Consider the following 27,800-nt stretch of genomic DNA (forward strand, 5'->3'; position numbering starts at 1 on the left):
TAATTGGGGATAGTTATTGTTCCGAGTGTCTGTATGTAACTCGCCACGCATGAGCCAGCCTGTCTGAGAGTGGAAGGTAATGAATCTAACAATAACAACAGCAACAATAATTAACGCCACAATAAAAAGTGAGCAACCAGATCTCCTGATAGCTCAAAGTGAAGTAGGTGGCTCATGCCACTCATAAAAGCAGTAAAACAATTCATATAGACACACATGGCATTAATGTATCCTTCGGGGATCCTCAGCTATGCAGAAAACATATGAATTTGTAAATTAACCAAAAGTGTGGGGGGAACCCCAAAAAACCCTGATGAGAACTGAGTATGCTCCAGGGCTGCAAAAGCCAAGCACTGCCCAACAATTTACAATCTGCCTCTAGCCCCTACTTAGGTAAAGGTATCCCCTGTGCAAGCACCGGGTCATGTCTGACCCTTGGGGTGACGCCCTCTAGCGTTTTCATGGCAGACTCAATACGGGGTGGTTTGCCAGTGCCTTCCCCAGTCATTACCGTTTACCACCCAGCAAGCTGGGTACTCATTTTACCGACCTCAGAAGGATGGAAGGCTGAGTCAACCTTGAGCCGGCTGCTGGGATTGAACTCCCAGCTTCATGGGCAAAGCTTTCAGACTGCATGTCTGCTGCCTTACCACTCTGCACCACAAGAGCCACTGCTTAACCACTTCCAAAGAAGGAGAACCCTGCATTGTGCAGGGGGTTGGAGTAGATGACCCTGAAGGTCCCTTCCAACTTTATGATTCTAGAATTCTATGATTCTAACCTACCACTTCCTCAGAAAGTGGAGGGTTCTCCTTTTTTGGAAGTTTTTAAACAGAGGCTAGTTAGCCATCTGACAGAAATGCTGACTGTGTGAACAGAGGCAGATTGTAAAATTGGTGGGCAGAATGGACTGTGTTGGTGCTTGGCTCTTGTGGCCTTTCTTGCATGCCCAGGGAAATGCCGATCACCACTTTGAGGTGGGGAGGCAAATTTCCTTCAGGTCAGAGTGGCCAGAAATTGTAGTTTGGGGGGGGGGGGGATGGAATTCAGGTCACTTTGGGTGAACAGGTAGTTGTGAATTTCCTGCATTCTGCGGGGAGTTGGACTAGATGACCCTGGAGGTTCCTTCCAACTCTATGATTCTATAAGTCACAGAAAAATATGAACATGTCAGTCAACCACCAGCTGCAGGCAGATGGGAAGTTTTTGAAGAAAAGACCTTTTATCTAATCCCATCTTGATAGGGCTCCACAGCAGATACTTTCTTTCCAACACGGCTGGTATGGCAAAAAGTTTCCTTACCAGTCACTCCGAAGCCCTATCAGGGATGCATGAATAGACTGGATTATTGCATCTCTGAAGCATGAACAGACTAGATTAATCCTTCAGCAGGGGTCCTAAGTAGAAGACTTAGGGAGCAATAGATTATTCATTGCATGCCTGGAGTTTCTCCTGGCTGTGGAGAACCTTATCTTCCTTTTGTGTGTGGCTTTCGCTATCCACACTGGGGTGCCGGGATTTCACAATCAGACACAACGATGGATGAATGGATGAATCAGCCATCGGCCTATTCTTCACCTTCACCCCTACTTCTGAATCTGACCAAGAAACGGAATGCTGGAAGGGACCGATGCACATGATGAGGCAGAGCTGCAAAAAGAGCTGCAGAGGCAGGGAGTAAGTTGATTCTTATAACAGAGGTGAATGGTTGCCATTCTCTCATAGTTCCATCCCTCGCTATGAGTAGTTTGGAACCTCTAAATTCCAAAAGTTCTGCAGTGTGTCTATGTGCCCAGCGAAGCACGGCATGCTCCATTCTACACCCATGGGACGCCTTTCGATTAGAAAGCATAGCATCCATGGTGCCCTAAGGAAAGATAAAAAAAGAAGGAAAGAGAATCTTCCTGCCTTTTAGCCTCCTGTCGTTAGGAGTACCAGGAGGATCTGAATGCTTCTATTTGGGACTGGGCTAAGCCAAGCTGAGTAATGTGAAGTGCAGGGGGCAGAGAGAATGATGCATCACGACTTCCAATATACCAGCTGTCCTTCCCCAGTCCATCGTGAGAGGCCACCATTAAACAACTGCTTACCCGCTCCCCTTCTGGCGACAGCATTGCTAAAATGTCGTTGGTGAGAACCTTTTCTTCCCCCTCGGCCGGGGCCATAAAAGCGAATTCCAGTTTAGCGATTGAATCAAAGCACTTCCTTAAATGAGGCTGGACAGCTTGCGGGTTGCGAGTCTGAGCCAAAATCTCCAAAAGTTCATCGTTCGACAGAAAGTAGAACCTGTTTGTAGACAACACGGGAAATGTTTAAAAAATTCTGCTTCTAAGAGTGCATTTTGCTTATTTATATATTTTATGTATACGTATATGAAACAAGGGAATGGTAGAGGACAGGAAGGCCTGGAAGATCACTGTCCATGGAGTCGCGATGGGTCGGACACGACTTCGCACCTAACCACAACAATATGAAACAAGATAATTTTAGGCAGGGGGCCTTTTTGGCTTGCCGTCAAGTCACAGCTGACATGCAGCTACCCCACTGGGTTTCCCAGGCAAGAGACGTTCAGAGGTGGTTCGTCATTGCCTGCCTCTACATCACAGCCCTGGCCTTCCTTGGAGGTCTCCCTCCCAAATACTAGCCAGGAACCGCCCTGCTTAGCAGCCAAGATCTGATAGGATTGGGCTAGCTCGGGCTATGGGCAGGCATCTATTCTAAATTAAATTATGTTCACTTCTTTCAGTGGAACGTATTAATAAACAAATATTAAGACTGGAGACTAAATAAGCAGTTAGACTGCACAGTTTGGTGTAGTGGTTAGGAGTGCGGACTTCTAATCTGGCGAGCCGGGTTCAATTCTGCACTCCCCCACATGCAGCCAGCTTGGTGACCTTGAGCTGGCCACAGCACTGATAAAGCTGTTCTGATTGAGCAGTAATATCAGGGCTCTCTCAGCCTCACCTCCCCCACTGGGTTTCTGTTGTGGAGAGAGGAAATGAAGAGGATTGTAAGCCACTTTGAGACTCCTTCATGTAGAGAAAATGTAAGAACCAGCTCTTCTTCGTCACTGCCAACAACTTAAAACAAAAAACTAAGGAGAGTGATCCAGCTGAAATTGAACATATTTAAGTTCTAATTGACAGGAATGAAAATAATTACCTTTCACAATGAAAGCAATGTTTGACTCTTTCCCTGAGATCAACCGGACTACAAAATGCTCAGCTGTAGCAAGACCATATCCTTCATTATTATGTTCAAACTTCATTCTCTTGTTACTCAGTCAAAACTCACCTGGGGAAGATAACTCTCTTGGACTCCAAATAGGCCTCCAGGCATTTCTGAATCTGATCAAGAAGGGCATTGTTATTCTGGAAGGTCTCTAACAGGCCTGTGTCAGAGAAACAACATTTAATAAACTTGCACACTGAAAATAAAAAGGCATGCATGTGTACTGGATCGAAAGCGGAGAAGGAAAAGAAAATGGTAATACAGACTGCCTTTAAATGTCATGCACTCTAATGAAATGTATTTAAGAATCATAGACTCCTAGAGTTGGAAGGGGCCATAAAGGCCATATAGTCCAACCCCCTGCTCAAGGCAGGATCAGCCTAAAGCATCCAGGATAAGTATGTGGCCAGTTGCTACTTAAAGACCGCCTCTTTAGGCAGTCCATTCCACTGCTCAACTACTCTGCTATTTAAAATATTTATGAGCTGCCTTTCTATCTTGTGGAACTCAAATTGTCTTACAATGTAAACTGAACATAAAAGTATAGAAATATATAAAACACATAAAAATTATGATTTAAAACTGTCAATAGGCAGAAAATTATACAAATTGAATCCCCCTCTGTATAAAACAGTCTTCCACTGCTTCTCGAAGATCAAGAGTGAAGGGGGCAGATAAAACTCCTTGAAAAGATGGTTCTGCTTTTGTGGGGCTGCCACTGAAAAGGCCCTCTCTTGTGTACCCACCAGATTAGAAGGCTCACCAGATTAGAAGTCCGCACTCCTAACCAGTACACCAAGCTGGCTCAGGGACAGGGAAAAAATACAGTAAAACAAAGAAACAAAAACTACATGAAGCAATAATACTGATATCACAAGAAGAAACTGTTGGATAAGTCTGAGAAGGCTTGTTTGTATGTATATTTTTAAAAGATAAAGCAGACTAATATCCCCACTAATTTGTCTACACGTATTAAACTGATTAACTGTTGAACATCACTGCAATAGATTAAAATACCCCACAAGACAAATATTGGCATTAAAAATAGTGTCAATAATTCCTGGTACAGTATGTACTGTCTGTGTGTTTTTTTTCTCAGACATTACATACAAGGATCTTATTCCATTACGGCCAGGAGGCTGCTACTTAGACATGTTAATACCAGGCTGGGTAGCTGCTCGGAGGGCGTTTGGCAGACGATTCACTTTTCTCATAACTTCCTTCCAGGATTTGTCCACCTGCAGGAACATCTTGGCTTCTGCCGGCAGCTGCCTCTGAATATCAGGAGCGCTGAAAATACTTTCCAAGTAGAGCCAGTTTCTCTGACATGTGAGCCATTCTTCCTGGAAAACAAATAAAGAAATGCTTTGAAACAGCCTTTAAATTAGAAAAAAAAAACACAGAGCAGGACTGGCTTTGTGATTCTCAAGTGACTGCATTACTGCTGCATTAAAAAAAAAAAAAGAACCAAGCCAATGCAGCATATTTCTTCCAACAGGGCCCTGCCTGAACTCCCACAATTCCGCAGGGCCTGCAAAAGGGGGCCCCTCCACCAGGCATCAGCCTGAGACTGACCAAACCCAAGGAACATTCGCAGGTCCCCCTCAGACATCCCCTCCATGGCCTAAACCAGTCTGACTTCTCTGGGGGCCTTAGCTAAGTTACCGTTCCTGTTATATTGTTGTTGTTTAAGATCACTGAAATTGTGTTATTTAGAACCACTGTTAGATTACTGTTGTTGTAGTTGACTATGTTATATGTTAGATCGTTTCATGTATCCCCCTCCCCCCGTGATGTTATTTATAAACTGCCCTGAGCAATGCGGAATGACGATATAAAAATCTAATAAATAAATAAAAATGAAATATTGATGGTGCTTTGGTACTCAGGCTTTAGTCTTTCTGCCAATGCAAGAAAACGCCCCTGCAGTTCAGGAAGGAAGAGAGCAGTTTAACTCAGTTCATAGTGAGTATGTCTGTAGTTAAGATATTAGTTTACAACTCAACATGTAACCACTCTAATATTCTTCCAATTAGTGGTGCAGAATGCATGCTTATATAACTCATGCATAAGAGAACAACAGAGCCTCTTGTGGCGCAGAGTGGTAAGGCAGCCATCTGAAAGCGCTGCCCATGAGGCTGAGAGTTCAATCCCAGCAGCCGGCTCAAGGTTGACTCAGCCTTCCATCCTTCCGAGGTCGGTAAAATGAGTACCCAGCTTGCTGGGGGGTAAACGGTAATGACTGGGGAAGGCACTGGCAAACCACCCCGTATTGAGTCTGCCATGAAAACGCTGGAGGGCATCACCCCGAGGGTCAGACATGACTTGATGCTTGCACAGGGGATACCTTTACCTTTATAAGAGAACAACAGGGTCTCTAACAATCTGCCTCAATTTATAAGTGGACATTCTCATCTTCTGCACAGCAGATACTCCTAATTCCTTGACTTCATGCACCATTTTTCAGCCATATTAAGTGAAAAATGCTGCAATCTTTAAAGATTTTCCTTGGATGGGCAGCATTATCCTTGCCTCTGTCCTTAATCATCTTTACTTATTTTATTCTTTAGTGTGCAAACTTTAGTGTGCAAACATACACTATAGATGAAGAAGTATGCATGCACACGCAAGCTTGTACATTGAACAAAACTTTATTGGTCTTGAAGGTGCCACTGGACTGAAACGTTGTTCTGCAACTTCAGACCAACCCAGCTACTCAAGTGAATATAATTTTTCATATTTTATCCTTTCAGGAGCCTAGCAATCAGGAGCTCATATGTATCTATTCCAAGTAAGTGTGGGCATGGGTTGAAACTGGTGGTACTCCCAGTATAAAACAGACACATTTTAGTTTTACTCAAGGTGTGAGTTTTCCAATAAAAGAGGTACTCCCTGCATTCTACTCCCCCCCTCCTCTGCTAATGGGAATGGGGAGGCACTTTGTAGCACATGTTGACAATGTTGCTGATTAAAGCATGGGTGTCAAAATCTGGATGGTCTCTGCAACGCCCTTCTATCCTGTTGATACTCATCTAATACTTTGGTATCCTTTTTGGAGTCTGGTAGGGATGACCTGGAGAAGATCCTGCTGGCTAGCTAAATAACAGCTGACCAAATTAGTTCTCCTTGCTCCCCAGTTCTTATGATCTGGGCATAACTAGAAGCACGAACTGAAGAGGTCTCTCTTGTCCTTCAGTTCTTAGCCTGAAGACGGGCAGAATATTCCCTATGAGCTGCTCAGCACTCAGAAGCTTCTCCCCTTTTCCTGTTACTTCTGCACTGGTAGCTTTGGGTCCCCACGGGGCGAGGTGGGGAGCAGGATATAAATATTCTATACCTATGGTTTGGGGGACAGTACTAGACACTGTTCTTTCAACATCCTTTTCCCCCCATAGTAAAACCAAAATGTCATAAGCAGAATGATTATCTGCCCTCAGAATAATTCTTCTTGTGCTTTTCACTGCTGAACAGCAGTTATCCTCATCAACTAGAGTTTACTTTCGAGACCCTGTTAAAAAATGGTTCACGTATCTTCAGTTAATTTAGCATTATCTGCAAATAATGCCAAAGGCGTGACTCTTTTTCAGGCTGTGAATGCCCAAACAAAAAATGGCTGATCAAAAAGGTTATTCGTCTGCCACAGAACTGATGTTTAAACACCAGCTTGCCAAAAATTGAAGGCACATTATAAATGTCACTCTATTGTCATCACTACCAAATAGATATAATCTTACAATCCTATTACTCCTTCTGGGATTACTGGGGCCTCCTGGCCACTTCTCTTACACAAGAAAGACTAGACAACCGTATCACTGAAGTTTCTCACTGTGCACCCTTAGTAATTTATATCAATTTGCAACCATCCAGCAACTGCAGTTTTCAGGTACCATTTAGGTGCAAATGAGATGTTTTCAAGGTTACCCCTCTGCCTTAAGGCAGGCATCAAAAGACAATAAGGCATTTTTTTGTGGTGCAACACTCACCAAGGTCTGGTTGAACAAAGCGAGCTGCTTCTGCCATTCATCAACACGTGTTTTGAGAGGGCCGACGTATCGTGAAGAGGCTATTGTCGCTATGTTAATAGTACTGTCGTCCAGGAGGACCTTGAAGTTGAAATAAAGGATTTTTGATTGGCTGAGTTTGATACATTTAATTAATAAATAAGCCAGCCCTTTTGAATATGTTTCTCAGCATACAAAAGGCTGTTTTGGAAAGGGGTCTTTCTCCTGTTTTTATGTTGCACTTCTTGGAAATGGCAACAAAAATAAAATATTTTTTTCTTTCAGGTTAGGTTGTTATTGTTGTTGATATTATTATTAATTAATTGTCTACACCAGTGGTCCCCAACCTTTTTATCACCGGGGACCGGTCAATGCTTGACAATTTTACTGAGGCCTGGGGGAGGGGTAGTCTTCTGCCGAGGGACGTCGCTGCCACCTGAGCCCCTGCTCCACTTGCTTTCCTGCCAACGGCTTTGACTTCCTGCCACCCGCTGGGGGAGTGCTGCCAGCAGCAGCTGCGCAGTGCCATGCTGAGGGGGAGCTGCAGCCATGGCGGCCGCTGGTGAGCACCAAAGATGAGTCAGTGGCAGAGTGGCAGGGCAGCCCCCGAGGCAGCAGCCAGGGAGGAGGACGAGGAGGAGCCGCAGCCTGGTACTGACTGATCTATGGACCAGTACTGGTCCCTGGACTGGGGGTTGGGGACCACTGGTCTACACCACCCTCCCATGGCTCAAAATATATACATCCCAATACATATATAATTCTCAAAGGATCTTTTACCAGTTTTCTGAAAGCCACTATTTCTTTTCTGGAGGCTCTAGGAACAAGAACCAGCCATAATAGAACTGCAGAACAGTAATGGAAGAAAATTGGGGCCATCATCTCATCTCAAACCATGAACATTTTCCTACCTGAATATCATCTGTGCCGCCAAGGATAAAAATGTCTTTTGAATCACGATGAGGAAGAACAATGAATTCTGTTGATTTCCATGCATCTTCTACCTGGTAGGAAAAAAATTGCAAAAAGACCAATTATTAAATAAACTCTAATTTCAGTAAATAGGATTACCAAATTATTCTTTTACATCTCCAAAGAATTTGGGACATTTACCAAGAAAACGTCTTTCCTATATCCCGTACAAAATCCAAATCAAGAGAACTGAGAGGGTATGAATTTCTTTTCTATTTTTACTAGGTTTTTAAAAGAAGAAGGAGAAGGACGAAGAGGAGGGGGGAGGGGGAGTTGGTTTTCATTCCCTATTTTTCACTACCCAAAAGGAGTCTCAAAGTGACTTACAATCACCTTCCCTTCCTCTCCCCCACAGCAGTCAGCCTGTGAGGCGGGTGGGGTCCAGAGAGCTGACAGGACTGCTCAGTGAGAACAGCTCTAACAAGACTGTGACTAACCCAAGGTCACCCAGCTGGCTGCATGCGGGGGAGCAGGAATCAAATCCGGCTCACCAGATTAGAGGTTGTGCTCTTAATTACTACACCATGCTGGCTCCTCAACTAATTTTAAAATCAGCTGTACTCTTACTTTTAGAAATGTCCTAGTACTCTTTTTCCAAGTAGAGGCAAAACACTCTATAAGGCCACATTCTTAGATAGAATCACCTTACCAAGTTGTTTGATAGGCTAAGCTTCTTCACTGGTAAGTTAAACCCACTCCAAGCAAAGTCACTCTTCTGCCAGGTGTTTTTGGGTGCTCACTTGTTTCTTCCCCAAAACATCAAGCCAGCCCTGTCTTTCTTCCATCACATGACAGGGGAGGGTGCTTGAGAAGAACCTAGGAGCCATCACTTTTGTGTCTGCAGGGGCATCCATTTGGAAACAACTGCCTCCATCATATGAGAATAGTTGACAGACTGTCAACGGACTGTCTGCCAGAGAATAGTTGATTTGGAAACCACAAAATGTTTTATGGAACCCCTCAAAGTTTTGTGATTGGACTCGGTTCCCATGACAGTTATTTTTTGTTTCCCTTCTATTCTTGTTCTATCTTAAACATATCTATCTGATTTGAGCAAGTATTTAAGGATGAATTTTAATTTCTTATTTTGTCACTGCAAGGCCCCAAATTAATTCTGATCTAATTTCTCCTGCAGTCTCGTTTTCGTGTCACTTTTGGTGTTCTCGCACTGAATTTCTCCTATCATATGTGCACATTTTTCAAAATTATTTGCAAATACTATATGCATAATATACACATATATAGTACTCACTATTAAGCATAAATACTGTTTTAAAGCAAAACAGTCAGGGACGGATCGGGAGGCCAAACCTGTTCTGGAAAGTGGCCATATCCCCTCCTGCTACCACGCTCCCCTTAGCAAATAGATGACAAAAGAGCCAGTTGGAGAAATAGGAGATGCCACTGCAGTACTCCTTGCTGGTTGCACTGCATCTGTGCCCGCAGGGTGATGCACATCAGACGCTGCTATGCCCATGTTCATCTTTACGAGCTGTTCCACACCAACACAGAGCAAAAGTGGGTGTCACTGCATGCATGCTCACTGCTGGCAGGGGTGTGACGAGGCCAGCAGAGAGGAATACCGGCAAAGCCAGTCATCACTGTGACCATGATCCCCTCTGCTGGCAGGGTCGCAATAGGGCCAGCAAAGAGGAATATGGTATTGTTGGCACAGGGTGAAGCTGGGTACTGCTGTTCACAGGTTCCTTTTTGCTGGAATAGGGAAGATCTGTAGTGTAGCGTATCTGGAGAATATCCAACAGGGGGCATTGGAGGAGACGCATAGTTAGCATATTTGGATCAGGAACTTCCTACAAAAGGTTTTCAAGGCAAGAGACATCCAGAGTTGGTTTGCCGTTGCCTGCCTCAGTGTAGCAAACCTGGACTTCCCTGGGGATTTCCCATGGAGTGGGCTAGCCTGGGCCATTTGGGGAAAAACTATTGTAGATTCTTGAAATTGGGAAGCAATTTTAACCAGGTTTACTCACAAAGAAATCCAATGCTGTTCAATGGAGCTTCCTTCCAGGAAAGTGTCCTTAAAGGTTATAGCCACAGACTCTTTTGTTTTAATGCTGCCAAGGAGATCTGTACCTTTGTCTCTTGTATTTAATGGTTTCTCTTTTGATTCTTATTTGGAAATATATTTCTACTCAGGACTAAATTCCCCTGAGTTCACCCAGCAAACGCAAACCATTCCTTTTCAATAATCCTGGGTTGAGACATTAAAAGTGGAAACGGCACTAAAAGTACCTTCTTGAGAATGATCTCTAGCGAAGCTTCTCCAGAGGCTTGTCCAGAAATATCCTGAATCTCCTGGCTGTACTCAAAAGCGTTGATCTGCACAAGCCTATCCAAGGTTAACGGATTTTCCACATCAACTAAGGTTGCTCCGATTACTTGCTCCAGAAGGGCCCAGTGTCTGGGCTTCAGGAAAGGGTTTCTTAGATCAGTGATCACAGGAAGCTAGAAAAGGAAGATGCACCATGTTTTAGGTTCATCTGGATTGTTTTCCTCTGCGAAGTGCATGCAGATGGTCAACAAGGTTGTCTGTGATGCAACACTGAGGATACCGTGCTTTACCATGAATCTCCTGCTGCACTTGGTAATCTGGGAGTTATGCAACATCCCCTATACTTGGGACAGTCCACCTGGCATGCCATCACATATAACAGGCAGTATAAGGCTCCTGGCTTAAAAGCATATGCTGCAGTTGTTTTCTATACCCCGCATTTTACTGCTCAAAAGTCTCAAAGCGGCTTACAATCACCCTCCTCACAACAGGAACCCTGTGAGGTAAGTGAGGCAGAGAGAGCTCTGACAGTCAGAACAGCATATCAGGGCTGTGACTGGCCCAAGGTCACCCAGCTGGCTGCATGTGGAGGAGCGGGGAATTAAACTGGGCTTGCCAAATTAGAAGCCACCACTGTTAACCACTACACCACACTGGTTACCAATGTCGTAAATAAATACATGCATTCTAGTGCATTACAACTAGTTCATGATAAGTACTGAAATTAAACCGTATTTTGGGATGTGTGATTAGTTTCAGAATTCCCACGTTAATAAAAACAAATTGAGTGTGAGAATAAGGACCACGGAGTACAGAGTAAGAGATAAAGCCTCAAGAAAGCAAGCGATACTATATATGCCTTTCAGAAGCCTCAAAGAACCCAAGGTTTTTAATAAATAATTTGAAAAGGATGTCATTTTAATTCACCCAGCACTGGAAGCATAGCCCTTTTTCAACCACTGAAAGAGTGCTGAGGAAGAAAATTTCTTGATGCCCAGTATTTCATTTGCTATCAGGCTTGATGAATAATCTATATGATTATCATTACTAATGAGACAGAATCTGAATTTTTCATTTCAAACTGGTTCTTGATAAAATTACACGAACCATTATCTGGGAGTCATTTCATGTAGGCATTTGTACCTTTTCTTTCATTCGCTCCACTTTCTCCTTGAGTCGAGGAACGACGCTGTTAGGAGGCAAACCTTTTTCCAACTGACTCACGTACTTAGCATACTTAGAAACTTGGGAATTCAATAATTCTGGATCCAAGACATCAAACTTGCTCTGTGGAGGAAGATATATTGAAATAAACAATACAATGCAAGAGACTTGACATAGTTTTGGTGAACAGAAATCCAAGAGCAGCTATTGTAATAAAAGATGCAGGGCTTCTACACAACTCTGAAAAAAGGAAAAAAAATAATAAACAACCTAGATTGGAGATAGATCAGGTCTGGAAACTTAAAGCAATTCATGTACTACTCATCTTGAGCTCTTCCAAATGCCTTGGAGAAAGGTTAGAACATATTTAAGAACACCTGGAAAAGGAGGACTTGCATGCAATCAGTCAACTTTTTAAATGAAATAGTCAGCCCCTGGTTTGAGTAAGCACCAGAATTATCGAGAAGAAAAATAACATAATTAAAACAAAGAATAGCAGTGATGACTACCTACATTCAAGTAGTTTCCTGCCTTAGCCATGCAGTCTAATGGGCCCTATGATGTCAAAGCAAGAGAAAGAACTGCCTTTATGGCAAAATATGATAAACGTTAGAATAGATTCCAGGATTATGGATGAAGGATCAAACAGTCAACATGCTATACACATCTATTGAAATGTGAATTCATGAATTCTGTTTATGAAATGTTATAAGGGTTTCTACCTACCTGATTTTTGTTCCTCTCTATTTTATTTATTTACTTTTCTGTTTATACCCTCCCTCTCCCAGCATGCTGGCTCAGGGCGGCTTCCAACGTTATTTATAAAACATACACAATAAATAGAAAGCTTGTATATAATAACAAAACATTGAAACCATTTTTAAAACAGTCATATGAGCTGCATAACCAAATTATTTCATTTTAGGGCATTTGGTTATCGGGGGTGGGCGATAGCTGTACAGAAGGAGTCCAAGCGATATTTAATCAGAGTCGTCTTGCTGTTCATTGGCCCCAACCGAATGCCTAGTGGAAGAGCTCTGTCTTACAGGTCCTGAGGAACTGACCTGTCAGGGCCCTCAGCTTTTCCAGGAGTTAGTTCTACCAGGTCGGGACCAGGCCCTGTTTGAGGCAAGATGTACCATTCTTGAGCCAGGGATTACCAGTTTGTTCAAATTGGACGATCTTAATATCCTTTGGGGGGGCATAGTTGGCCAAACAGTCCCTCAAATATTCCGGGCCCAGACCACGTATGGCCTTGAAGGTTAACACCAATAGCTTAAAGCGAATTTGGAATTCCACCAGAAGCCAGCACAGCTGCCTCAGGGCAGGTCAAATGTGGCTGTTTTCTTGCATTCCATTTGGGTACAGCAGGTAAGGAAGCCACGGAACAACAATATTTGACTGAAAGTACCATCCTATGTAAAAGAGCCTCTTGTGGCGCAGAGTGGTAAGGCAGTAGACATGCAGTCTGAAAGCTCTGCCCATGAGGCTGGGAGTTCGATCCCAGCAGCCGGCTCAAGGTTGACTCAGCCTTCCATCCTTCCGAGGTCGGTAAAATGTGTACCCAGCTTGCTGGGGGGTAAACGGTAATGACTGGGGAAGGCACTGGCAAACCACCCCGTATTGAGTCTGCCATGAAAACGCTGGAGGGTGTCACCCCAAGGGTCAGACATGACTCGGTGCTTGCAAAGGGGATACCTTTACCTTTACCATCCTATGTAGAGCTATATTCTTCTAAGTCCACCAAATTCAGTGGGCTTCAAACGGTGCACAATGAGGATTGTATCCATAGTCATATAATAGTCTCTCACCTATAAAAATATATACTTCGATCCTTTAGAAATAAAAAATTTCTACCTATAATTATCAGACAAGTCATTTAAATAACAATATGTGCAGCTTATTACCTCCATCCAGTCTTCATCGAGTACTGCCCATTCAGAGAGAGAATCCCATAACAGCTGTTTCAGTTTCAGCTCTGCACAAACTTCTTCCAGAGCATCAAACTTTGTTATATCCACCTTTCAAGAAAAAATAAATTGCAGAACATTGTTATGTATGGTGAAGGTCTCTTTTTGTCAGTCTCTGGAGGGAATCCAAGCCAGGTTTGCTCATTTGCACTTCTTCTCTGGGCAGGACTAGACATATCAGCTGAGTGTTTCTATCTGCCAGTGAGAAGAAGGACCATTCCGTTATAGGAATTATTGTGAAAGGAGTGACCGGGAAGCGGGGCAGGAATCAGAAGCTGTACTGAGGGGAAAATGCATGGAGAATCAGAGGCCAACAGGCTCAGCGTCCTGAACTAGAAAACTTAAGTATGATAATTATTTTTTATTTATATTTGGGACTGTATTTATTAACCGCCCTATCTTGTGAGACTCTGGGCAGTTTACTATAAGGATAAAATATATAAAATTAGTACAAAAATACAGATTTAAAATAAATACATTATAATATTAAAACGGGGGTTAAACTGATTGCTCGCTCTTCCGTTATGGGAGTGGGGGAGAGGGCTCATAAAGATGGTCCACTGCAACAGGCTGGTAGGTTCTTACAGAGAGGCCAATAGACCAAGTGGTTTGAGGCCTCAACCATAGGCCTGGAGGAATAGCTTTGTCTTAAAAACCTTGCGGGAATTGTCTGAGATCCTGTAGGGCTCTGATCTCAGTTTGCAGAGTATTCCACCGAAAGGCCCTGGCTCTAGTTGAGGCCAATCTAATCTCATTGGGGTTGATGTTCCTAAGCAGGTTCTGCTGGCTAGATCTTGATGCTGTCTCTAGGGAACAAAGTGGGAAGGGTGGTTCTGTAGATACCAAGGAACAGGAAATGGACTAGATTCCAAGGTTAGGGAAACATCCTTACAGTTCTATTGTAAGCCACGTTCTAACTTTCTAAATTAAGTGACATCAATGGGCTTCAAGGGGTACATCTGCTTAGGACTGCACTGGGAGGAGTAATAGCCAGGGTGACCTGAAATCCAAAAATCCACTAACAAGTAGAAATATTCATGAAACATACTAATGTACCAATCTATGCCAATGGAGTAGAGAATCCAGGGTAGTGTGTGAATAGTGTGGAAGTTCTCAGCCAAGGAATACACATCCAAGTCCATCATTATGAACACAAGTGGAAAGACCAGCCTTTCTCAATGTTTTTACCTTTCAGAAACCCCTGAAACATTCTTCAGGCTTCGAGAAACCCCAGAAGTGGTGCAATTATGCAGAACACGGTAGGGAAGCATAGCTGGGGCCCCTCCCCTTCTCACCCCCTCCAGGCCCATCATTGACCATTTTGAGACGGGGGGGGGGGGCAGACCAACATGACCACTTATGGTCATATCACCTGTTAAATATTTAACACATTTAAAACATATATTATAAAATTAATTAACTCCCACCCATTCAGGAAACCCTTCCAGGGCTGTCAAGAAACCCCAGGATTTCATGAAGCTCTGGCTGAAAAAGCCTGCCTTAGACATATCCTACAAAAGTCTCTAAGATGTGGGTTATGTGATGCTCTCTAATCTTTCTGAAAACACTGGTGAGACCCTCAGAAATTCACTTTACCTTTTAATCTTAAAATAGGTATGTTTTTCTGCTTCTGATTTCATTTAGATAGGCAAGCCTATCATGGCTATTCTTTCACGTTTAGTCATTCCAAGCGTGGTTAAACTGAATTTTAAATAAGTTTTGTTTTAAAGATAACCTCTCCCTCCAGATGAATCTTTACACTTCCCATTCCGTTTTATCCTACATGATTTCATAGTCCATTGAAGCCCGCTATACAAATCTAATGAAATAATAATAGATTGTTAGACGGAAAGATATGGAGCCTGCACTTAAATCAACCCGGTTTACCTAACGTGAAGAACAAAGCTCTGCTCTTGACCTCCAAGCAACTTCCCATTCTCTCTTTTCCATTCTCAGGAGAGAATGGAACCAACACGGTTTTCGTTAGCTAGAGGGAAGCCCTGCTCATATAGGGGCTTAGAAGTGCTTTTAATGTAAAAAGTTGGAAAAAATAATTACTTTGTTTAGTCGACCTTAGAATACATAACAATATGAGTAGCTCCCCAGGCTGAAAGCAAAAACAGTCAACTGTTGTTTTATGGAATTAAAAAGGGGGAGGAAGAATATGCTTTGTTACAGTCCTGTCAGGTAGCTGCCACTTACTACTAAGAATACTAACGACCTCGTTTCCCTTGATAAGCACTGAGTGCTAAGCCCATTGAGTGCTTGGAATCAATTGCAACAAGTGACCTGGAGCGATGGAAGGGAAGGCAGCCTGGTACGGCACAATCCCATCAGATTTCAGAAGATAAGCAGTGCCGGTACTTGAATGGGAGACCACCAGGTAAGACTCTACAGAGGAAAGCTACAGCAAACCCACTCGGCTCATCTTTGCCTTGAAGGGCCCTTACTGCGGGCTCTGAAAGTCAGCTGCGATTTGATGGCACTTAAGTAAGCATGTACCTGGAGAATCCAAGCCAGTAATGGACCTTCAAGGGCACTAGCTGCTTGGCAAGCTAAATAAAACTGCTCTGCGACGGCACAGGAGAGGATGTGGCAAATAAATAAAGAAAACAGTCTTGGGGCACCCTAAAAAACCCAATGCATTTATTGGTATAAGTTTCCATGAGCCAAAGTGGCACAGTGGTTATACCAGGGCTGGGTTCAAATTCCTGCTTGCCATGAGGCTCTCTAGGTTACTGGTCTGGGCCTCAGTAAAATTGTCAAGCATTGACCGGTCCCCAGTGATAAAAAGGTTGGAGACCGCTGCTCTAGGTGACCTTCCTCAGCCTTCACCCACCTCACCTTACTATTGGGAAGGTAAAAATAAAGGAAGGGCAAATTATGTTTACTACCTTTGGTTTCTTGGAGAAAGAATTGGGTGACATAAAATGCAGAGACATTACAATCCACTGGCGGAAATGTGTGCATGCGTGCACACAGAAAGAATGTTATGTGAGGGTACACCAAAATGATGCCAGAAGACCCAGCAACTTCTTGTGAGCCTTTGTTGCTGCAGCTGCAAAAAACAAAAACAGCTAGGCTGTGAGAATTCACACTGAGCCACTAGGGCAAGGCAAAAGTCATGCACCAGTGCTCATACTAGTCGTAATTACTCTTGAAGCTGCAGCAATAACTTTGACAACACCTGCACGCTCAACAACTGTTTCCTACAGATAGTTCTTATATCCAGTATTTCAATTTTTGTGTCAAAACCACTGGACCTTTGTGTGCTCCTGGAGTAAAGGGTATTGGAGAAGTGACAAAACTGTACGTATATACTTGATAATTCCCTTGGACTTAGTAGGACTGAGCCACTAGGGCAAGGCAAAAGTCATGCACCAGTGCTCATACTAGTCGTAATTACTCTTGAAGCTGCAGCAATAACTTTGACAACACCTGCACGCTCAACAACTGTTTCCTACAGATAGTTCTTATATCCAGTATTTCAATTTTTGTGTCAAAACCACTGGACCTTTGTGTGCTCCTGGAGTAAAGGGTATTGGAGAAGTGACAAAACTGTACGTATATACTTGATAATTCCCTTGGACTTAGTAGGACTTACCTTTGAGTTAATGCAATTGGACTTATTTGGACTTAAGAGCTGACAGCTAGGATGTGGTAGAATCTTCAAACCTGTTCCAGTAGTACTTATCAAGGCTTGTGCCTTTTCTTAAACTAGAAAGTCCACATTAATGATGTATTTCTAAAGGGACACATGACGCTGCCTTGCACTGAGTCAGGCCACTGGTCTTTTCAAAGTCAGTAGTCTCTACTAAGCGTGCCAGCAGCTCTCCAGAATCTCAAGAAGAGGTCTTTCATATGGTTAGCTGCCTTGATCTGTGGAGATGTTGTGGAGATGCTGGAGGCTGAAACTGGGCCTTTTGGCATACAAAGCAGATCCTCTACCGGTGAGCCACGACCTTCTCAACCCTGCCCTTTCAACAAGGAGTGCAGAGAAGGGTGAGTTTTCCTCTGAGGAGAGTGGAAGAACTAGGAAGAGTGATCATCTTCCGTGACTATTCATTGCTCAAGGTTCTGAAGTACGTGAACATTTGCCAGGTTCTGCAAATGACGGTGCAGGCCGCCATTAAGACAACATACATGGACCTCTCGACAAATTACCTTAAAGTTCTTCTGGTAGGATTTGTACTGGAACGCACGTTTCTGCAACTCATCAAGAATATCTTGCATCTCTGCTAGAAGTTGCCTCACTCTGTCTTGGTCAGCAGCAATATCCAAAATCTGAGGGTCCTGAAGAAAACCCAACATTCAGTTATTTTGATTTCAAAGAAATGTCAATAAAAGTGCCTGAGGTCAAAGCAGTAACAAGAAGCTGATGAGCTCAGAGCTCCACCTTTAACAGGACCAAGTAACAGCTTGTTCCAAATGACCGGTTAATTTGGGCTCAGTAGCATTAAATAACCCTTTGCCTCTTTCTTTACACTTGGAGGGGTCAATTAGCATGCAGAAGCAATGCTCCTAGCCTTTCACCCCTTGCTAAATTCAAAACATGGTCGCTTCCCTACAAAGGCCTGGTCAGATTTCCCTATTGTCTTCTGCGTGCCATGAGTTCATGAAGTAGACTGTCCAATTGAAATCAAAACTGACCATAGTATAGTACCCACCAATAAGACTAGGACATTTAGTGAAGCTGGCATCTGACATAAACCTGTCTTATGCTTAAACCTGCCTTTCCCTATCCAACACCTCATAGAGCAAAGCTTGAGGCCCTCCTCCAGTATGACAAGCTTTCTTCCAGCGTGAGCAGCTGTACTGTTGCAAGAGGAGCCGCTTAAGTTGGAGGAAGGCTATTGGGAAGATGGCTGGATCAACTTCTCTAGTGGTTCATCAGGCCCCAGTGCCATCTTTCTGGGCTGGCAGTGACTTTTTAGGATCTCATGGAACAGACTTGTACAGTCCTGTTCTATACCTTTCTAAATGGAGGTGTCAGAGATTGAACTTGGGGTCTTTTGCATGAAATGGATGCTTTTGGCTGATCTTGCATTGAGCCGGGGGTTGGACTAGATGGCCTGTTTGGCCCCTGCCAGTGCTATGATTCTATGATTCTATCTCTAAAAGCCTATGTTCTGCCACTAAACCAATGATACTGAGTGAGTCAGGAGTCACAGGGACATGCTACCTGTCGCTCCGCAGAGCCATGTTCCCCAACTTGGCACCTGTCCGGGGTTTTAGGGAAGCGGGCAGGGCTCTTCCCTGGCAGGGCTTGTGTCTGGTAGGTGCTCCCACCTTGAAACAGCCAATGCCCAAGGAAGGCATAAGCTGCAAGCCTTCTTTGAAGCGAGGGGTTGCCAGGAATAGACATAAATAGGGGTCTTTGGAGAAAGGGGTATCTGTGCACGTGGCTCATCATGAGCTGCAGACTGAGCAGTTGCCATGTCTGCCTCTGGCTCGTGCCATGGCAGCTTGACCAATGTCCCAGGATCTTCTTGGGGCAACTTTCTCCCTCAAGACCCCCTTCCTGTTTCTCAGGCCCTTGGGCTGTCAGGATTCCTGTCATGTTCTGAATGTTAGGGCTGTCCTTTCCTGCCTTTCCTGTGCCAAGCTGAAAACTGTGCATACTCTTTGCTGATAAGGTGATGCATCCAGTTAGATCACAGGCTGTGGGAGCAAATGGCAGAAGAGGGGGGGAATGCCTGGCTCTATATCTGCTCCAAACTTTTGTATGTTTTTAGCTTTAGCACCAAAGCATCCTTTGCAGTCTCCTCAATAAACCTCTGAGCTTCCATCCAGGGTTCTGAGTTTGCCTTTTTCGGGGGAATTTCCACGGAACATGCCAAGAGCACTGTACTAAACTGTTGGTTATCGTACACCTTTTCTCTCCAGCAGGGCAACCACCGATGTTCAGCAGCAACAGAGATCTATAATTCTGTTGCAATAGATTCTTTCCATGAAGCGGAAAAGATTTATTATCCCCATACCTCAGCTTCACGTTTCACTTCTTTAACCTCTTCATTTAGTTCGTGAACATCTTGGTCTAAAAGTTGACAGAACTTAACGATGCTGGAGTCTCGTTCCCCCACGGATCTGTCGATCGCATTGCGGACCGTCACGATGGATGGCTTCAAGGTTGCAAACAAAGCAAAATCTTCAGGAGGAGCTGGTATTGCGTACAGTTCAATAAGCTGATACATCTTTGTAACCACTTTTGATTCATCCTCAAGAGTTTCAATCTGGGGAGGGGAGGTAAAAATCCATTATACTTTTATATTAATTTTGAAAACCGTCTGAAGACAAGATCAATATCATCGGCACACCTAAATTGTCATAATATATAGTGTTAAATGTAAAAAAAACCCCAAACCCTGACAAGTAATTATCTCCAATTAGTTTTAAATGATACAAAGACACACAACTCTACCTATCTACAAAAAGGCAATTATCAACTTTATATTATGCTGTTAACGTGCTTAGAAAATCACATCCAGGCTGGCAAGATGCAAAGGAAAAATGCAGGACTACGAGGATGAGAGGAAAACTGGATTCTAATTGGGTGGGTCACCACAGACAGGGACTTGTTCCAGCCCCTACTGTAAGGATGCTATCCTGTGTGGTTGTCATTCATTCAGAGGCATAATCACTAGCGACACCATGGGATGGAAATTTAATAAATAAATAAATAAAGCACTGGAGGAAGGAGCGCTGTTGGATCAAGGGCGAAAATCGGCCTCCCACTCGTGATCTTTGGACAGACCCTCATGCACTGGCAATAATGCAAGAAATCTATTCATAACTACCTTGTGCATCAAGATTACGGGAGCAAAATGACTGAAGAATTTGTTTAAAGAAGGACATTTCTGAGCACATTTAATGGGCATTGGGGAATGATAACACTTCTGATTTAAACAAAAGTACGTAGATTATTTTGTTATAGTTATTAGAGAAAATGCCCATCAGTTAGCTAGTTTGCCAGATCTATGGAATACATGAGACAATTTTAGCTGTTCCATTTATCAGCCCTTCTTGCTTCCGCAGCAGTGGAAAAGTGGGATGACAAAGCACAATTTCCCCCTTTCAGCTCTTTTATCCTAGCTTGGTGTAGTGCTCAAGAGCAGCGGCCTCTGATCTGGAGAACCGGGTTTGATTCCACAGTCCTCCTTCACATGCAGCCAGCCAGGTGACCTTGGACTAATCACAGTACTGTTAGAGCTGTTCTTGTAAGGCAGTTCTCTTAGAGCTCACTCAGCCCCACTTACCTCACAGGATGTCTATTGTGGGGAGAGGAAGCGAAGGTGACTGTAAGCTGCTTTGGGACTCCTTCAGGTAGTGAAAAGCAGGGTGGAAAAACCAAGTCTTCTTCTTCTAAATAGCAGGGAAGGGAGGAAGGTCAACAGGCCACAGAGTAAGAAGGTGGTACCTGATGTTCCTTTCCCCAACTTGTTTACATCCTCAAGACATACCGGGTAATATGTCCACATTATGCTCACTTTCTGCTTGGAGATTCAGTGGCCTGAGGCAGGTGGCACAGGAAAGGCTGGCCATCTGCCTATACCCTTCCTGGGGGTCATCTGGCAGGCCCTTGTTGGAAATGGAAAGCTGGTCTACAAGAGCTTTCCACCTGCTCCAGCTAGGCTCTTCTTGCCCTTTTGCTTGATGAAAAGCAAAGAACATGGGTCTCTCAATGTACGTAAGAAGGCTAGCTGAGGGAAATCCAAAAACGAGTGAAGCCTAGTTCTCTGACCCAGATGAAGTGGCAAGCATTTGCTAAGATGGTCAATGCAGCTTAACAGCTGACGTAGAGGTAACATACCCTGTCTTGGATTTCATCCAGGAAAGTCAAGGTAGCCACATATTCTGTAGTGGTAGTTGGCGTAAACTCAAGTCTAAATTTGGCATCCTGGGCTTCCGCTAGAATGGCAGCCACTTTTTTCTTTGCTATTATGGGAAGCATTTCGTTGATAACCTAAAAGGCAAAGACAGATGTTAAATGGGATGAAGCGTAATCAAATAATTCAAGGTGGGAAAGCCAGTTTTCCCCATGTGGTTTACTATGCTTACCATAAAATCCTCAACAGAGTTACACCCTTCTAAATGCACTGAAGTCAGTGGGCCACCCTACTTAGGACTGCACCATTAATTACATGAGTCAGTTTTTTAGTCAACTCTATCTAACACGTACCCAGTCCTTGGCTGTTTTTAATGTTCAGGACATTCCATTTAATAAATAATAAGGAACTATTTCACAATACATCCCTAGCAATACTGCAAAATATCTACCGTATTTGCCGGCGTATAAGACGACTGGGCGTATAAGACGACCCCCCAACATTTCCACTCAAAATATAGAGTTTGTTACATTACATTACAGTACTATGGGCCACTATGGGCAGCTATGTCTATCCCAACTGCAGTGCACCCGGCGTATAGGACGACACCCCCACTTGGAGGCATGTTTTTCAGAGGGGAAAAGTAGTCTTATACGCCAGCAAATACTGTAATTACTTTATGTCTAGTCTGTACTCTCTGCCCTCCTATTATGCAGGCATAACATTATGGTATTTGTCACTGCAGAGGTGAGTGAAGTGGCCAAGCTGAAATGCAAAATGTGGGAACTCAAGGGCTGGAAGTATTTGCTACAAAAATGTGGTAACTCGAGGGCTGGAAATATTTTCTACTGCCTTTTGCAAGGCAGTGACGACAAGTTAATAGTACATATTAAACCACAATTTTAAAAGCAGTATAATAGTACATACTGGTTCCCTATAGGTTCTTTATCAGTGCCTCCTGGGTTGTAATAGTTACACTTCCTTTGTCACTTTAATTACAGCCCTTCCATGCCTTTCGCTTAAATTTCCCTCCTGCTATAACATAAAGGTACCTCCTCCGCTCCAGACTCTTCTCAGCTGCCTAACTGCTGCCAACCTACCCAGGCTAAACTTCTTCTTACATACATTGGTAGGCTCAGCTAGTAGCGCAAAGAGCAAATGTGAATGAAAACTTGTCAAATAAGGTACACTATATCTCCCCTATGAGCCTCTTGTGGCGCAGAGTGGTAATGCAGCAGACATGCAGTCTGAAAGCTCTGCCCATGAGGCTAGGAGTTTGATCCCAGCAGCCAGCTCAAGGTTGACTCAGCCTTCCATCCTTCCGAGGACGGTAAAATGAGTACCCAGCTTGCTGGGGGGTAAACGGTAATGACTGGGGAAGGCACTGGCAAACCACCCCGTATTGAGTCTGCCATGAAAATGCTAGAGGGCGTTACCCCAAGGGTCAGACATGACCCAGTGTTTGCACAGGGGATACTTTACCTTACCTTATATCTCCCCTGCCCTAAGCTATGAAACCAAAACAGGGAAACAAAACCCAACCTGACTAGACAAGTTAGGAAACCAAAGGTTGAGCTACAAGGAAAGCTTAAAATACAAATTTTTATTACAATAAAGTGCACCTGTTAAAAATTAAAAACATCAATAAATCATGATTGTATACTGCGGATATATTTCACAATAACATACAGAACTGAGACCAAACACGTTTCGACCCAAAGGGTCTTCCTCAGTGGTCAAGTTATTTTAGAATTAACTAAATCTTTGGGCTCACTGAGTGGTAAAGTCTAGATCGGTGGTTCTCATCCTGGGGGGTTAGGACCCCTTGGGGGGGGGTCAAACGTCCCTTTCACAGGGGTCGTAGCAGGGCAAGCAGCTTGGCCAGGAGGGTGGGGGGTATGCTGCTACTGTAGCCGCTCCTCCTGGAGGCGCCTGCCAATTTATATACAATTTATAATCAATTTATATACAATCCTGAACAATGGATCCTCACACTGTTGGTCAGTTTTGGTTTGATTTCTGTGAAAGAACACTTGCATAATTTTATGGCTGGGGGTCACCACAACATGACGAGCAGTATTAAAAGGGTTTTAGGAAAGTTGCATTAGGAAAGTTGAGAACCACTGGCCTATATGGTACTGCTCCAAATAATCTATATAATCTATAAAAAACTGTCTGGTATGGAGTGCTTTTTCTGGCATGACACGCGAGCATACACTTCTGAATGAGAGCTGGGCAAATACAGAGAGTGGTGATCCTTGGAATTTTTTTTTTTTAAGTGTGAGCTCCGTACCAGACTTTTTTAATATGTATATTATATAGAAGATTATTTGGAGCAGCACCATACAGACTTTCTTTAAAGCCCTAAAATTTACTGTATTAGTGCATTTTAAAATAACTTGACCACTAAGGAAGACCCTTAGTCTTGAAACACATTTGGTCTCAGTTCCATGTGTTACTGTGAAATATAGATTACAGGCGGTATGTATAATCGTGATCTATTGAAGTTTTTAATTTCTAACATATGTACTTTATTGTAATAAATATTTGTATTTTACGCTTTCCTTGTAGCTCAACCTTTGGGTTCCTAACTCCCTGTTCTGAGCAATCAAACATTGAAAGAATCTGCCTTGGCAAACCAAGAGAAATTATTTCTCTTAATACGAACGGAATTACCTCCAAACAGCGCTTTGGTGATGGAATCAGTTTGTCTTTCAGTTTTTTAGCATCTATGAGAAGCAATCCTAGATTCCGCTTCTGCCTTATGGCCTTTGCTTCTTTGTGCTGTTGGTGATACCTCTCCAGTTGTTCGGCAAAGAACTGCACATCTGCGTGTTTTATTGAGAACAGGAAATGTAGTTATCCACTGTGCCCAAGCATCTCTGTAGACAATCTTCTCCGTGTATAACATTTTCAAAGGAAAAATAATATAAGCTTGGTCACCTCTCTCTCAGCCTAATCTACCTGTTCAAGACAAAGGGGAGTGGGTGGAGTATCTGCCTCCCCGACCGCCTTACAGGAAAGGTAGAATAAAAATCCAATGAACGAGTCCATTAGAAAAAGTCTGTATTCCTGTTATAACACTTACAGAACAATACGATGCAGAATTACTCCAGCCTAAGCTCAGTGATTTCAACAGACTTCGGAGCACACTGATCATCTTGTTTTTGACATCAAGTCGCAGCTGTCTTACGGGAACCCCATGTGGTTTTCAAGGCAAGGGATGTTCAGAGGTGGCTTGTTATTGCCTGCCTCTGCTTCACAATCCTGGCATTAGCTGGAGGCCTCCTGTCCAAATACTAGCCAGGGCTAACTCCGGTAAGGTTCTAAAATGTGACAAGACCGGACTAGCCTAGGGCATCCAGGTCAGTTACACTAGGCGTAGGAAAATGCATATTAATAAGGAAACATGATTGTTTGCCTAAATTAGAACTAATAGGAACAATACAGGAGCACACAAAAATGATATACGACAAAGAACCAACCATCTGTGCATGGCCAATATCTATTTATACAACAAAGCCTCTAAGAGCTACGGGCCCTGCGGGAGCTTCCAGTGTTCTGCAGGGCCTGCAAGACAGAGCTCTTCCGCCAGGTCTATGGTTGAGGCCAGCGCACTAAGGAAGATCTGACCCCCCCTTCTGGACCATCTGTTGGCGGCTTAAGACATTCCCCAATGTCTACCCCGTAGGTGTAGTAGGGGGCGCTCTTTAGTTGGTTTTTCGTCACGATACATCTTGGGCTTTTGTAGAGTATGTGATTTTTATAAATTTTTAGGGGTAATTTAATTGGGGATTTTATGTATCTATATTTTGTAACCCGCCACGAGCCTTGTGGGAGTGGCGGGCTAGAATTATTGTTGTTGCTGTTGTTGTTGTTATTATTAACAAGAAGAAGAAGAAGAAGAAGCAATATAAAGAATACAAATAATTTCCAGCACTTCTTCTGTGAATAGTACATCTGTCCTCTGGACATTATTGGCAGAAGTACCTCAGTTTTGTCATCTTAGTAAGGAAGAATCAAAATACAACTAATTCAGCTTGATCCTATTTCAGAGCTGGAAATTCTTTACATTGTTTAGAGGCTTTGCTGTTGTAAAAAACTCCTGTGAAATGAGGGAATACCGGAACCTTGTCCAACACTGTTTGGGTGATATATTTGTGCCACATTGCTTGTTGAAAACCCTTTTCTCTTAATAATTTCCTCCGGATTATTCTCATTCCGTATCAAGATTTAAACAGAAAAAAACCAAGACTTTTTTATTACTTAGGCTTCCTTATATAAACAGATACTGGCCATGCAGAGGGGAGGGGAAGTAGCAGCCTCACAAAGAATGAGGAGGGCAAAGTAAATCCAAGAGCCAAATCTCTGCTCATAGAAGTGTGGGCTTTTGAAGCGCAGTCACTTTAAAGCAGATTCCAAATGAGGGCAAAAGTATTTGTACTGATACCCTGACCAATCAGTGACAGACTGCTTTGCTACATCAGTGTTAGAGGCACAGGGAAGAAAGTTAATCTAGCAAAATGCAGAACATCTACACTTAATACTGGGGCTCTCAGAATAGTTTCCTCAAATGTAGCAAGTTATATCTACTCCTGGATATCACGGGGGAAAGGTAGGGTCACCGTGGATCAATAAGACATTGCAGAGGAAAAATTTAAAGCGCTAAATAGCAGAATGGACATAAAATAACATGTAGATGACTTTCTTTAATTCGAGGTCACCAGGGATAAAAAGCCCAGTACAGATTCACCCCTGGAGTGAGGCAATCTTTACCATACCACTTGCATTTTCTACCGACTGGTAGTAAATAAAGAACAATATTTACCAGGTTCTTGCTTCTTCAGAGCATCTAAATCAAGGCTTTCATTTTCTTTGAAAAATGATCGAAATTTTTCAAAAGTAGCAGCGTACATGTTTGCTGCTTCAAATGCCAACGAGACTGTGTCCTAAATAAAATATATTAAATTATAATAATCTTAGATGCGTCTGTACAATTGCCCTGCCCCCTACTGAGTTCCTTTTATTTATTTACTTCAAAAGTTCAGGGAGACTTACAACAGCAGACAATAAAACAGACGCAATAAAACCTAATCTGCACACCAAATATCAGGGCCAAGCAAAAATAGCATGCAATGAAAATCCAAAAAAGTCAAGCGGCAACACAAATCTACAGAGCATATTAGACATGCTAAGTAGCCCTCTACAAAATAGAAACACTCCCAACAGATCACTCTATCAAACAATTTGGAATTTCAAAATACCTGAGAAGAACCCTTTCAAATGACACAGCCTTACAAACTTTTCCAAAGGCTGGTAATGATGGAGCCTTTTGCACAGTGTCTGAGAGCTCGTTCCTTAGGATAGGGAAAACAACAGAAAAAGCTCTTGAGCAAGTGGCACTAGTTATTTACTGCCAGGAGGACTCTGTAAGAAAAAACTGCTGTGCTAAGCAGAGTATGTAAAGGATGAGGCAGGTATGTGGGCTTGAGGCCATGAAAAAAGAACCAACTCTCTGAATTGAGTCCAGAACTGAATTGAGTCCAGAATTGTAAAGGTGAAGGCATCCCCTGTGAAAGCACTGGGTCATGTCTGACCCTTGGGGTGACGCCCTCTAGCGTTTTCATGGCAGACTCAATACGGGGTGGTTTGCCAGTGCCTTCCCCAGTCTTTTACCCCCCAGCAAGCTGGGTACTCATTTTACCGACAAAATTTCTGCTGCCTTACCACTCTGCGCCATAAGAGGCTCCAGAACTGTACTGATAGGCATACCGAAAAGCGGGGTATAAAAAACCAACTATTCTTCTTTTTCACTAAGCTCATTTCCAAAGCCACCTTGCCTCTATATTACATCCCTACTGTCTGAGGAACTTTTCTAGGCAATTAAATAAAGACTGTGCTCTTCTTTATTTGTCCCTGTTCAGCTAAAATTGGCGGAGTTATCCTGCCTCTCTGTCCAAGTGATATTTAGGGCAATGCCAGTTACAATGCTAGGATAAACTTCCTCCACTGCACTCCAGGAGTCAAAGAAACAGGCACAAAGATTTTCATATAAATATAATAAAAGTGTGAAGTTCGTTTGTTTTTTAAAGCACATCCGTACCCTTATTTGAAGGATGATATTTTGCAGATGTTTATCATCTTTGAACATTATGCTTAAGCTTGGTCCTTCGCCACACGTCTTCTCCTCAATTTTGTTGTTAATAAGAGGACTAGTGAAAGCATCGAAGTATTGGTCGGGCACGAGGTTTGTGACAGATAACAAAGTTACCTGAAACTCAGTCACAATATCACCCATAACGTCCTGTTGGCCAATACAAAAGAAAAGTAGATGAAACATGGTAAG

At 43.2% G+C, this 27,800-nt stretch overlaps 1 protein-coding gene across 2 annotated transcripts in view; it reads right to left on the minus strand.

Moving 5' to 3' along the window:
* Positions 1-27,800, minus strand: part of DNAH6 (dynein axonemal heavy chain 6) — a 212,847-nt gene that overhangs the window by 167,255 nt on the left and 17,792 nt on the right. For both annotated transcript variants that reach the window (XM_077345452.1, XM_077345451.1), the window contains exons 11-24: positions 27,558-27,758; positions 26,283-26,403; positions 24,131-24,282; positions 21,439-21,591; positions 19,610-19,861; positions 17,793-17,921; positions 13,566-13,679; positions 11,638-11,781; positions 10,455-10,667; positions 8,144-8,236; positions 7,215-7,334; positions 4,394-4,574; positions 3,295-3,391; positions 2,091-2,286 (exon numbers count right to left, since the gene is read on the minus strand). In XM_077345452.1, coding sequence (XP_077201567.1) covers positions 2,091-2,286; positions 3,295-3,391; positions 4,394-4,574; positions 7,215-7,334; positions 8,144-8,236; positions 10,455-10,667; positions 11,638-11,781; positions 13,566-13,679; positions 17,793-17,921; positions 19,610-19,861; positions 21,439-21,591; positions 24,131-24,282; positions 26,283-26,403; positions 27,558-27,758 — 2,166 coding nt within the window. The remainder of the gene's footprint in view (positions 1-2,090; positions 2,287-3,294; positions 3,392-4,393; positions 4,575-7,214; positions 7,335-8,143; positions 8,237-10,454; positions 10,668-11,637; positions 11,782-13,565; positions 13,680-17,792; positions 17,922-19,609; positions 19,862-21,438; positions 21,592-24,130; positions 24,283-26,282; positions 26,404-27,557; positions 27,759-27,800) is intronic.

Source organism: Paroedura picta, chromosome 7 (assembly GCF_049243985.1).
Source record: "Paroedura picta isolate Pp20150507F chromosome 7, Ppicta_v3.0, whole genome shotgun sequence".
In the NCBI taxonomy this organism is placed as follows: domain Eukaryota; kingdom Metazoa; phylum Chordata; class Lepidosauria; order Squamata; family Gekkonidae; genus Paroedura; species Paroedura picta.